Source organism: Liolophura sinensis, chromosome 8, assembly GCF_032854445.1.
Source record: "Liolophura sinensis isolate JHLJ2023 chromosome 8, CUHK_Ljap_v2, whole genome shotgun sequence".
Lineage (NCBI taxonomy): Eukaryota > Metazoa > Mollusca > Polyplacophora > Chitonida > Chitonidae > Liolophura > Liolophura sinensis.
In genome coordinates, this window is record NC_088302.1 from 48,972,136 (window position 1) to 48,986,406 (window position 14,271).

At 40.3% G+C, this 14,271-nt stretch overlaps 1 protein-coding gene across 1 annotated transcript; it reads right to left on the reverse strand.

Moving 5' to 3' along the window:
* Positions 1–4,839: 4,839 nt before the first annotated feature.
* Positions 4,840–7,313, reverse strand: LOC135473628 (putative amine oxidase [copper-containing]). Its single transcript, XM_064753488.1, has 2 exons — positions 5,801–7,313; positions 4,840–5,180 (listed from the first exon to the last, which is right to left on the reverse strand). Exons 1-2 carry the CDS (start codon positions 7,311–7,313, stop codon positions 4,840–4,842), a joined length of 1,854 nt encoding a protein of 617 aa, XP_064609558.1.
* Positions 7,314–14,271: the final 6,958 nt, after the last annotated feature.

Consider the following 14,271-nt stretch of genomic DNA (forward strand, 5'->3'; position numbering starts at 1 on the left):
TTAATATGAAGGTGATGGATATTAAGATTAAACTCCTTAGTCATCCGAATCGCCTTTAAAAGGGCGTCTGAAAATTGCACTGTATGCTTTGTGATCTTATAGGTGATCCTTATAAGCCTCTTTCAAACTAAGAAAATGGCATTCTTAAGAAGGCATTTTTGAACAAAACTGAACAAAATACTGTCGTTTAATTTCCTTTGCAGGGCGTCTGCGACTTGCACTGCATGTTTTCTGACCTTATAAGTGGTCCAATGAAGTCTGTTTTAAACTAAGCAAATTTCATTTTTGAGAAGGCATTCTTGACACCGTAGCAAGTAGCAGATGGTCTAAGCTGGCATTAAATATTATGAATGAACAATATGGTGTCGTTTAATCGCCTTTCCATGTCGCCTGCGACTTGCTCTATATGTTCCCTGATCCTATAAGTGACCCTATGAAGCCTGTTTTAAACTAAGCAAATGACATTTATGTGAAGGCATATTTGACAAAGTAGTCATTAGCAGACGGTCAAAGATGGCATTAAATATTAAGAATGAACAACATGCTGTCGTTTAATCGCCTTTCCAGGGCGTCTGCGACTTGCTCTATATGTTCCCTGATCCTAGAAGTGGCCCAATGAAGCCTGTTTTAAACTAAGCAAATTTCATTTTTGAGAAGGCATTTTTGACATCATAGCAAGTAGCAGACGGTTTAAGATGGCATTAAATACAAGGAACGAACACCATGCTGTCGTTTAATTGCCTTTTCAGGGCGTCTTCGACATGCACTGTATGTTTTTGACTATAAAAATCAAGGTTTTAGTCATGTATCTTTCTCGTAAAAAAAATTTTTAAAGGACATTTTTGACACCTAGGCATGTTGGTCTAAGATGACATTGAATATTAAGAATGAACAGCATACTATCGTTTAATCCCCATTTTAGGGCGTCTCCGCCTTATACTGTATGCTTTCTAACCTTAAAATTATACTATATGGTTAGTTGTAAATTAAGCCATTTGCACTTTGAAGAAGATAGCTTTGACACCATTGGAGATGGTTTGAGATTGCGTTGAATATTACAAATGAACAACTTACTGCTGTTTTATCGCCTTTCCAGGGCGTCTGCCACTTGCACTCTATGTTCTCTGCCTATAAAATTATACCTTTCACTTAGGTATCTTTCTCGTAAAATGAATTCTAGAGGGCATTTTTGATACCTACGCATGTTGGCGGCAGTCTAAGATGGCATTAAATATAAAGAGTAAACAAGATGCTATCCTTTATTACCTATTATTGAACGTCTGCGACTTGCGTTGCATCTGTTGTGACTCCTGGTTTCCTGACCACAACTAGGCACCTTTACAAACATGTACAGTTTGAGTTAAGTCGCAAACGAAATGCCCTTTGACACTGTCGCTTTGACAAGTTGCTGATTTGATCCATATTTTACTTCAGAGCCTATAGGATTTAGACTGTATTTTAACTGGCCATAGAAATGTACCCCTAGGTCCGGTTATAGGTAAAGGAACACCCATTTCAAATATTGCAACACAACATTCAGTTCCAGATATTCGCAGCTGCACGAGCTGCATTGTGGCGAACATGGTGTTGAATGTTGTGTTGGAGTCTTGTGCCAGCTTTATCGAGCTGTTGAATATTACGAATGAACAAAATACTGTTGTTTAATTACCCTTCTGAATGAATTTTTAGAAGATGTTTTTTTACACCTAGTCATGTTGGCGACGGGCTAAGATGGCAATGGATATAAAGATTAAGCAAGATACTGTCCTTTATTGCCCATTACTGGACGTCTGCGATTTGCGTTGCATTTCTTGTGACTCCTTTTTTCCTGACCACAATTATGCACAACTATTATCCATGGAACTTTCATGTACATTTTGTACCTAAAACCATCTGAGTGGTGTGTTACAAAGTAAAGCTGACAAATCATTGCAACACAATTCAGCTCCATATTCGCAGCTGGACGAGCTGCATTCTGGCGCACATGGTGTTGAGTGTTGTGTTGGAATCTTGTGACAACTTTACCAAGCTCAGTACAAAAGAGACTCGCGTTTTGCGGCTAAAAATATTTCCCATGCCAGAAATGACCTCTTGAAGACAAGACACACATGTAGTGTGGGTATAATTATACGATGAAATTGACAATGCGTAGTGATTACTTCATGTGCACTTCGCCATGGTGATATACAAATTCTAGCTTCATCTCATCACTGGATATTTTACCAAAAGTCGTTTTGTTAATGTGACCTTTACTGTATTATGTACACCCTGCTAGATTGTCGATGAGGTCTGAACGTGTTATGGCAGGCCAAATAATGCTCGTGGATAGAAACGAGTGTAAAGCAGATTATCTTTTCTTTTGCTCTATGAACATTGTTTCGTTATTTCTGTACTTTTTGAGCCGTAGTTCTGTTGTATACCTGAAACAACGTACATTTTTATATTCTACATTTGCACTCCTTAAGTCCTATGATCTTTACGTCGTGACAACGAGTTTCCTCCATTTGTTAACATGATTCCTGTTCGAATGGTGAAACATGATGGTGAAACCTGGTGAAAAATGCTTTCGTCAGTCGTTATAACATCAAGAATGATGTCCGAAATGAATTGGTGTGAAGTGTGCAATAATAAATATCTAAGCTAACACATGGGATCGTGTATCTCATTTCTCAGTAGGCGTAAATGACTAAGATGTTGGAACTCCGGTTTCCTTTTGCTTTAAACTTTGTGACAGGCTACCAGTCAAATAAATATCGGATGTCTGTATACATGCTGCTTTCCATGTGTACCCTAGAAAAGCTATAGTTTCGGACAAGATTTACATCAACATATTGTATTTAAGCTATGAAGAGAACCACCCACTTTTCCTTATCTATCCATCACCTTGGCCTGCCCGTTTTCTATCTTGGGATGCTGTTAACAGAATCTTGCCGTCCCACTATGTCTTTATAGTTCATTTTCCCTCTGTAGATAAACTATAGGCTTTTATCACGGCTGCACTGATGTGTTATCTAACAGCCACAACTGCCTGGTTACCGAAACACCGACTCACTGAAGTTCAAGTTAACAAGAGCTTTTAAAACAATATATCTGCGATCGCTGTGAGTTCAAGTCCAGCTCATGCTGACTTCCTCTCCGACCGTAACTGGAAAGATCTGTCAGCAAGCTGCTGATGGTCGTGGGATTACCCCGGGCTCTGCCCAGTTTCCTCCCAAAATTATGCTGGCCGCCGTCGTATAAGTGAAATATTCTTGTGTACGGCGTAAAACACCAATCAAATAAATAAATAAATAAATAAAGCAATATATCGCATAAAGAAGAACTGAAAACGAGAACTGAAGTCTGAAGTGTTTTTGTCTTGTGCACGCAGGCTGTGATTTGGGTGCTGCGTCATGTTTGGTGTACGTTTGTTGTCATTGGCGAATGGGGTCGTCATGTCTGGTGTACGTATTCTGCGATTGGTTGTGCGTCAAGCCTCTTGTATGTATGCAGTGACTGTGAGGTGCGCCATGTCAGGCGTACGCACGCTGTGGTGTGGGTGATCTGTTACGTCTAGTGTACATAACCTGTGAATCTCAGTCTGAATGACAATAGGTCTGTGGGCTTAAGGATGTAAAGATCCAAATCCGAAGCTCACCTTCATCCTCCGGCAATAAAGATGTTATAACACAAGCCAGCTGAACAAATGAATCTTCAGTTTAGCGGATTTATTTTTCTACTTGTACAAAAACAGAAGTCACCATTTCTTTAACATTTTTGCTATTTTATTTGAGTCTAACATAAGACATAATTTTAAAATCGGGCTGTTTTAGCCACAAAATACCACACTGCATAAGTTAAGACAAGCCATGAAACTCTTAACGTCATGAGGAGGGCGTGGCAAGACCATTATGCACACCACTGGGCAGCCTTCGCGTCACGTGACGATAAGCCAAATATGCGTAGTAGTCACTTTCATTCAATCTGCAAAAAAAAAACAAAAATGTAAATAAATTTATGATTGTACATTATTAAACAAAAAAAAAACAGTTGTATGAGAAAATTATTATTCTCTGCTCTGTTTGGTTTCCAGCCACTTTGATACAAACCATCTTCATATGAGTGAAAAATTCGTGATTGCGGTGTAAAACACTAATGAGATAAATAAATAATTAACTAAAAGCACTAAACATACTCGATGACCCAAAACGATTCATTTGGCTTCCGGTTATTGTTATCATATAATAGAAAGCATAAAATGTACTGAGGTTGTGGCCAAGTTTGAATCAATAAATATTAAAACCAACCTTGGCACGCATGTTTCTAAAACTAAAGTAGTTTATGTAAAAAGTAAATGTGAAACAACAATTCTAGTAATCCAGGCTAATGTAATATACACGCATATACACAAAAAGTTGCATTGTGACTGATGTGTCACGCAAAAGCATTATAGCCATTCTGTAGTTTTTAAATGGCTTACATACCGTGCACAAATATTTTGGGACATGACATACAAAAACTAATGCAGACGTTGCCTATTACGACTATAAAACAGACATTGATGACGGATTAACACAATTAAAGCATTAAATTAACAGGCCTAGTTTACATTGTTTTCAACGATAGTAATCGTTAATAATAAAAGATCTGACGTAAAAGTCACGATACAAGGGAAGGTTTCTCATAAGGCAGTCGATAATTCACACACCATAAAACGTATCCATCTCAAGATTATTGGTAGAGAATCAACCATAAAATGCCTAAGTAAAATGTTATGTCATAAGTAAATAGATATCTAGTTTAGCCAAATACGGCATGTCAGGAACGAAAAAGTGATATATAGGCCTACACAGAAGGCCATTATCCGAATGTCCGGCCTGTTGAAAACACCAAATCGGGATCTTCTGCCACTTGTTGGTCAAATTTTGATTTTTGCGGAACACATTGAGGCTCTCCACCATATCCATAACGGTTAATGTCCACTGTAGGCGCTGAGTTGTCAGAGGCATATTTCAGCTCCGTGTAGATGGCGTTCTTAGAGCCTGATGACGGGTCCTCCGTGAAGTAGTTGTATGGAAGCAGGAAGAACTGTAGTTGTCCTCCCGGCGTCGGTGTAATTGGCAGATCCTCGGTATGAGGGATGTGATGAATGCCCATTGTGAGCCAAGCCACAAGATCCTGCAACAAATACAAAATGTAACCTGTCAGACTCAATCACATATTCATTGTCGTTACTATGGAAAACTGCCAACAACTAGTACGGCTACACAAAGCCAATTACAGTGGATGTTTCCTCGACGCTTTGTTCGTGTCTGCTTCTCTTCGATAGTTCATCAACCATGCATTCGGTCAGTGTATCTTTTTCCTTGAGAGTTATCTCCCCTCATCACACAGTGCGTGACCTACTATGTTGTTAGGCTTCATACCATATTGAACAGATTTAAGCTGGACAAAAAACGCCGAACATTTTAAGAAACCGTTCCAATTGTCTTATCGCTTATTCTCAAGACATAGGAAGAAATTAACAACAAAGCAACAAATAATACGTATCTATGAAGAGCGTGTTAAAATGAAGAATATAATCGACGAATATCAACTTATCTTACTCATCTAACATAAATTGAATTGAAGAGCTTTCATTTTATTCATTCATGGGTGTTGAACGCCATGGTCAAGATTTGTCTTGTCTGCGAGAAAATGGTATATGGGTGAAGAAAACCGGAGTGCCCAGATAAAACTCTTGACCCCCAAGATTATCATGTCAAACCGCAATCATAGCAAGTGGAGCTGATTCAAACCTATAAAACTTAGCGGTCAATGCCCTGGTAATTTCCGCGAAAAATAAAGTCAAAGATATAGTCGTAGTTTGCAACAGTCAGAACAGTTCTAAGAATGAGCACATTGTCCATCATGCTTCCAGAGAACCATCCAGCGTGTTTGCCGTAGGAGTGATGTCTCCTCAATGGGACTCCCGTGGCTTGTTCGAACAAACATAGGGAGTTCTCATACACGACTGGTTCAGAAGATGCCTCCAATACGTGGCGGGAAGGCAGAAAAGTCGAGTGATCCGGACAATCCGCGCCTGGGATTAGAGCTTTTGACAAGGAGCCGATCAGAGCAACGCTGTCCACAAAGTCGGCAAATCTGTGTGACGGGCTATTAGCCGAGTAGAACACGACTATTTCCTGCAGACTAATTTCGCATGCAATTCTTTCTCCACGATATCTGACATCAAACAACATCGGACCTGTATTTGTAGACATACGATATTCAAACGCCCAACCCATATACTCCACGTGCTGCCCTTTGATTGTGTAACGCTTTCCGTCAGGCTCAACCTGAATTGGACTCCGCAAAGGTTTACTGGGAAAGGGTTCTCCGCGCTGATTTGAAGTCGAAAATGTACTTTCATCTACTTGGGGAAATTTCATAACAATTTTTTCCACTTTATTGTTCTCATAAGCACTGACAAGGTCGTCCATGCTGTTGAACAACTGTTGATTGTACCATACTTTTGTTATTTTGAATTTTGACGGGTCCGCACCGTCTAGATTGACCAAAACCTTAAAGTCCAACGGATGCAAAGCATAGTACTTTACATCATGATTAATCCAAAACCACATGTTGCGTGTCAATTTGCCGTAGTTCGAGGCGGAGACAGGAGTTATGTAAAACGTCAAGCATTTGATGCCGCAATCAGAGAAACTGGCGTCAAAACTCTCCAATAAAATTCTTCTACCTTTTTGCTCAATTTCTCCTACAAATACATACTTAACAATCCCTTCGAATTCTTTTAACGTAATTGGTCTGTATGTGAAAGGCACTGAATCTTTGCCATTCCTGTAGATGATTGTATGAAAAGTTGGATTGGGCAGAGGACCCACTTCGCATTCCTCGATCCTGGGCACATCCAAATCTCCCCGAAATATCACTACTTTGGCACGGCGTTCCGGAGCATCAGCCTGGTTATCCAGGTGATTCAACACGGCCGTTTTGTTCGCGACGTTTAATTCGACAAAATAAATGTAGCTGGTGTTCAGTGACGCATCTAAAGATTGCACCACGTTCAAATCGGATTGTTGATAGAGGTAGTCAACAACAGCACGCAGTTCTGCTGTTGTTAGGTCTGAAAACACGCTCGGACTGTCCTGCTCTCTGATGTCTATGTTTTCATCACCAGAAGCACATGGAGGAGCGAATTTCTCCTCCAGCTCCTTGTTTTTAAGGACCAGAACTACAGCTAGAGCCACTGCTAAGCCGACAACCAAAAGTCCACAAACGATACCACACTCCTTCCAGCGACCGTACCGGCGTTGTGGATATTCACTCACCATTGTCAACGGTCTGTGTAATCAGATAAGAAACAAGAAGAATTAACAGTTAGTATTTAAGACATTTTCTCAAGAATTGTTGTGCCTAATCATTTAAGGCCTAAACTGAACACGGAAGACGTTCTGGTCATTATATGGACATTTTTGCCATTCCCAATAGAGGGAACTAACACGCCAGCACGGCGCAATGACGCACGAGCCTCTCACCCCCAAAACGGGAAAGATAATCCCTTGAGAAAATAGGTCATCATTCACTTCAACATTGAAACGTGTTAACCATTCATTCGCTCTTCGTGTCGCTCTTTAATTTTTCTAGCATCTCATCAGACTTACTTTGGGTAGGTGACAATGTGCGTGACATTTACAATACATGAGCAGATATTTATGGGGAGAAGACTAAAAATTTACAATGATGCATACTTTACATACGTCCAGCCCAAGCTCAATCCCATTTTTGCCAGATATGAATTTGACAGACATGTACAATGCGATGACTCAATTGAGCAATTTGTCTCGACTAAAACTACTGGCACAGGATTGTGCATTCAGTGAAAAAGATGACAGGATCAGAGATTGTGTTCTGCATCGGTTCACAAGTTAAGAGACAAAAATCATTAATGAGGGAAAGAAATTTACACATTCCGACGCTATTCAAATCAACCAAAACTTTAAATATGCTCAAGAGCAGCTTAAGTCCATGAAGCAGCCTGCTAAAACCGAGCGATCCTCTGCAGTTCATATTCATGCTGCAGACCGTAGGAGTAACAACAGCTGCCGTTATGGTCGTTCTACAAACAGACGTGGACGAAGAAATTTCAAACAGGGATAGGACAGGCCAAACAAACAAACGAATACCAATTCAAAGCAGAAGACGGTATGTTCTGAATGTGAATACTTTCACACAGCCAGAGACAACTATCCAGCCAAAGGCCGCCAGTGTGATGTGTGCAAAAATGGAACCACTTCTCATCTGTGCGCATTAAATCAATATTCCGCATAATGAGGATAGCCATGTCATAAACCATTGATACTATTGATGATCAAGCATTTCCTGAATTGATGGGTGTAACACCCCTCTTAAATTCACAAATTCACAAGTTAACAATTTGCTATATCAGACACATTGAAGCCCTCATCTTATAATGGTAATGTCCTTAAAACAAAGGGTCACAACTACTTAGGGAGTAAACAGGACATGTTCCTTTATCCTGGACACCCAGTCTTCAATTTTGGGCATGAAACCATGCATTGATGAACTCATGATTTGGTTATATTAAACTGGTGTTTTCAGCGGATGAGTCAAATTTGCCAGTAAAATCAGTGACAAATGATCACAAGCCCTTATACAAAAGGATGATGAATACACTGATGCATTCACAGGCATATGCAATGTACCAGTTGAATGTAACATACAATTAGATCCCAGTGAAGCACCTGTATTTCACCCATCTCGAATAACTACGTGACGAATTTATTTGAATGGAAACTCAGAGGAAATCACAAAGGTAGAACAGCCATCTGAACGGCTAAATTATTTCGTTCTTGTCAAAACGCCAGACAGTGGCAAACTTCGTGTGTGCTTAGTGTTACGACCCAAACTGTCTGTATTATAAAGAGATGGCTTGTTCGAAATACACGACAGTTTAACCGCACAAAAATGTAACCAAAACCAGCAGATTTTATTTCTCAACAATTTATTAGGTTTACAGATATCAAGACTTATGCAAACACTAAAGTACTTAATTTTAACAAGATAGGATAGCAATATCTGTACAAATACTAAAGTACTTACATGCACGACGGTGTCAAGTCCAAACGGACGCATATATTCTACAATATATACCACACAGGCATAAATGCACAGAGGCAATATTAATAATAGGGAAAATCCACAGTATAACTGAGTGTATGACAAAATATACACAAAATTCCACAAACAGGGTCCGTGTACTAATAAGCACTGTGTATACAAGAGCGCAAATTAAATATACAAGTTCAGACTGAAACAAGCGCTCAGTAGAGATATGATATAACAAAGCCAGAGGCTATAAAGACACCAAAATTCAGCACAAAAGGCCTACTAAAGTAACACACAGCGAAAGCATCCAAAACTCTCAAAAATTCTCCTTTCTCTTCCTCTGACCTGCTTTCATAGGTCTTATATAGACTGGTGGAATTTTCTAGAATAAGAAAATTCTTGATCACTTGTTGTAAATTAACAGGCCCCGAACTGAGTTTATTCTGGAACATTCTAAGGCTTAGGCAGACAGCAGGCCCTGAACTCAGCATATGTAAACAGGGGCAAGCTAAATTTAGAAGCTAACGGCAGTTGTTCACATAACATTAGATCCACAAGACCTGAGCAATCAAGAAACCACATTATCCGAAGTGTTCACTTCCACGGTTATCAGGTTCAATACACCTTTTGAAAACGTTCATTACACCTTTTGGTGGGTATCGCTTTCGCCCAGTTCCGTTTGCCGTTAAATCCTTACCTTTGGTCGCATAAAACCACACCGGGGAAAATTGATACAATTGAGAACATGGAGCAGCTCAAAAACCAAGCTGAACTCGAAACCGTTCATGAAATGGCAAATTACCAGTCGAAATTTGCTGTAAATCTTGCCGAGATACGTCACTTACCTAAGGATACCTAATTAACAAAATCTGGGAGTGCCAATAGAAACCAGTGTACTGTCTATCCCAGACGTCCAAATTATCATTACAACTAATCTAAAAACGAGCTGGTAGCTTTTCCAGCATAACTATAGTTAATCTAAAGACCGGTGAAATTCATTGTGGGGTCTTGCGATCAGGTTAAACACCTCACTCAAAGATTGACTGCTCGATGAACTGCTTCAACAAGAAAATTACCAGATGACTCAGTCTGGCACATCTGATAATCTCTCAGCCCCTTAACTACAGAACTCTGGCCCACATATGTCAAATTCACACATCAGACCTCTTCAGTGACAGCAGACAAGTACTCCACTCCAGAGTTAAAAACAAGGTTCAAACATCATTCGCTGTTGTTCAGAATTCACGGGTTGCAGTCAAATACCGGGGTCAGCTGGGGGGGGGGATTCACGGAAAAAAGGAACAAGGTGACAAGAAATAAACAGCTAATTCAATGTATATCTCTTGTCCAGGAAAAGATAAAAACAAAAAGGACAAAATATACACAATTTATTAACATAAAACATGGGATAGTATTTAAGATGACTGTGCATGCGTACCCCTATATATGTCTGTAGCAAACTAGGGTATCTGTTCATCCAAGGACTAGTTCGTAAATGCTTAGTCTGTTCACTTGGATCGGCATAAATGCTAATTTATAGCCCTACATGTTTAACATAAATTAAAACATAAGCCTGCTTTTAAAGTATTGTTCCAATCGACGTATGTGTAAGTGGGTCGTAAGCGGCTATTCTCGGTTTCCACATGCGTTGTGAGAATACAAAAAGCTTCCCTGACTACGACTCCCCAGAATAGCACTTCCATGAGAAATGTGATCGGGCCGTGTCGCGTTTATTTACATTACAACAGTATGATACCTGCCGTTTGAACTGACACAAGTCACACTAGTAAATCCGTGAACAGATTGTCCGAGCAGGAGGTAGAGCGGAGGAGAATTTCTATACTGGTTCTCCAGCCACAAGTACCCACATCGTCAGTCGCATTACATTGACGCTTTGTCGAACAGTACTTGCATGTACCCTTACACTTAGAGTCAACCAACCGATGCCGAATTTAAAGCGACGTTTTGTCAGAATAATAATTTAGGAGCTTTGCCTTGAAAGGTGTTTAAATACCTTGGCTAATTCGCCAAAATGACATTTTAAACTGTCATGCTGCTGCGGGTGATGGTGTTTTTTTTAACTAGTGCCTATGCCCATTCAAGATGGACAATCATCAGACTGGGTTGGTGGTGATGATGTCCTGTACTAGTGCCTATACCCATCCAAGATGGGCAATGTTCTGACTGGGGTAGTAGTGGTGCTGTTTTTACTAGTGCCTATACTTACCCAAGGTGTAGTGATGTTGTTTTGGACTAGTGCCTATACTTGCCCAAGGTGTACAATCACAGACTGTTGTTGTAGTGATGTTGTTTTTTGGACTAGTGCGTATACCTACCCAAGATGTAGTAGTGTTGTTTTGAACTAGTGTCTATACTTGCTCAAGGTGTCAATTCTCAGACTGGTGTTGTAGTGGTGTTGCATGGTGGTAGTTCTATGCCTATCCAAGATGGACAGTCATCAGACTGGTGCTGCAGTGGTGTTGCTTTGGACTAGTGCCCATGCCTATCCCAGTCATTAGGTGTCATGTTTTAGTGATGTTGTTTTTGGACTAGTGCCTATACTTATCCAAGGTGTGCAGTCATTAGACTCATGTTGTAGTGGTGTTGTTTTTGGACTAGTGCCTATACTTATCCAAGGTGTGCAGTCATTAGACTCGTGTTGTAGTGGTGTTGTTTTTGGACTAGCGCCTATACTTATCCAAGGTGTACAGTCATCAGACTCGTGATGTAGTGGTGTTGTTTTGGACTAGTGCCTATGCCTATCCCAGTCATTAGGTGTCATGTTTTAGTGATGTTATTTTTGGACTAGTGCCTATACTTATCCAAGGTGTACAGTCGTTAGACTGGTGTCGTAGTGATGTTGTCTTTGGACTAGTGCCTATACTTATCCAAGGTGTACAGTCACCAGGCTCGTGTTGTAGTGATGTTGTTTTTGGACTAGCGCCTATACTTATCCAAGGTGTACAGTCATCAGGCTCGTGTTGTAGTGATGTTGTTTTTGGACTAGTGCCTATATTTATCCAAGGTGTACACTCATTAGACTGGTGTTGTAGTGATGTTGTTTTTGGACTAGTGCCTATACTTACCTAAGGTGTACAGTCATCAGAATCGTGTTGTAGTGGTGTTGTTCTTGGACTAGCGCCTATACCTATCCATGATGTACAGTCATCAGACTAGTGTTGAACTGATGTTGTTTTTGGACTAGTGCCTAAGCTCACCCAAAATGTACAGTCATCAGGCTGCAATGGTACTGGACTACCCATCCAAAGGACCTCCGTGGCCGAGGTGGTTAGCGTGGCAGCGCCGCGCATTGCCCCTTTGCCATCGCGGCCGCAGTGAGTTTAAATCCAGCTCATTCTGGCTTCCTTTCCCGTCGTACATGAGAAGGCCTGCCAGCATCCTGTGGTTGGCAGTTGGATTCCACAGGGCTCTGACTAGTTTCTTCCCACCATAATGCTAGCTGTCGTCGTATAAGTGGAATATTCTCGGACACGGCGTAAAACTCCAATAAAATAAGTACATTTAAACCATTGACGGTCAGATTGGACTAGGAGTTGTTTTACTTTGGGGAAGTGTTAATCCAAAGAGTACAGTGATCAGGCCGGGGTGATAGAAGTGTTGAGCAATGCCTGGGAAGCGGTGTTGCTTTGGACTAGTGCCTATAACCACCCAAGGTGACCAAGTCATCTGAATCTTGTGGTTGTGCCGATTGTTTTGAATTAGTGTCTAAGCCCATGCAAGGCGAAGGGACAGCTGTTGTTGTGTGGAGTAGGTGAACAGTTAGTAAATCCTAGTACTGCAATATTCTGGTGGGAAATATAGAGTGAAGGGCATTTTTTGCCCTGAGAGACGCCCTGAAGGCAGAAAAACTGCTTAAAGTTTGTATAAATATGTCAACTTGACTTCTGACTGACTGGTATAATCGATGTATGTTATGTACACAAAGTGTATAGCTCTAGTGATATATGTGATAAGTGAACTTTGTGAATCTTGATACCAGTGCAAAAAAACAGCCTTCTTGAGACTTCATGTGCCTTATGCCATCGTTTTGCCAACTGAGCGAATAGCTAGATGAGCAAAGATGGCGTGTTATCATGCACTTACATGTATTGAATCACTATTCATACAGACATGTGACACCTTTTGAATCCAAAGTACACTTTGTTTCGCCAATGTTTCTGAATCCTCGTATCATTTAGCCAGGGTGTGTATGTACTGCTGAGTGGGTTTACTAAACTTAATTAAGCTTATATGTACAACATAGTTGTGTTTATATTGGTCACACAAGGCCTTGTTTAAATCGATCTAAGTATTTCATAAATGGACACGATTTGTCTGTTTGTGTCCTCCACAATAATCCAACCTCATCCAACCTGCTCTGGTTTTTATCAGCATGAAAACATAATGGTTGTGATCTTCAAAGCGGCTAGTGTTGAGCATACACAGTAGAACTTGCAGCGAAGGTTTCATTGACTTGTGTTGTAATAATGTTAAGCATCCACAGGCAGGCGGGTTACTCACACTAAATCTCCCCGACAAAATTTAGTAGGAAATGGTACATGTTCCCAAGTATCCGTAAAAGGCAAACTTTTTAGTACATTTTTCAACTTTCTACAGGTAGGTCAAAAACTGTCGCGTTAAAAAACTGTATGTATATAGATATTTAATTTTCTAAATATTTTCATACATTATTCAATTAAATAATTAAAACTTAAACAAAAACATAAAAAAGGTGTTCTGCGATTTTTTCGTGGCTCTGTTAGTAGATCGAATCTTCATATCTATATCAATACCACAGTGTCAAAGTCTCGCGGATTATATTGACCAAGGCAAAGGTTGTCTGGGTGTCATAGTCTAAGCCATAGCTGCACGTGCGATGACACACCCCAATGAGTTTCACACATACTAATGTAAGCTTTAAACCCTACATCAGCCTAAGTTTCTCGCCTGCTCACGCAATCATTTAACCTGTAAAATGTGGCGCACACAAAACCTTACGTTAAGGAGCGACATAAATTCCATGTTATGACACAGCATCGAAAACAGGTATCACAAAATAATGTAGGAGCAAAACGACACATGTTTACAATTTCAAAGTGCAGCATAACACTCATGGTGCTCAGGTGATGAATAACTGCCTTCGTATTCTGCCTAAGATAGTCT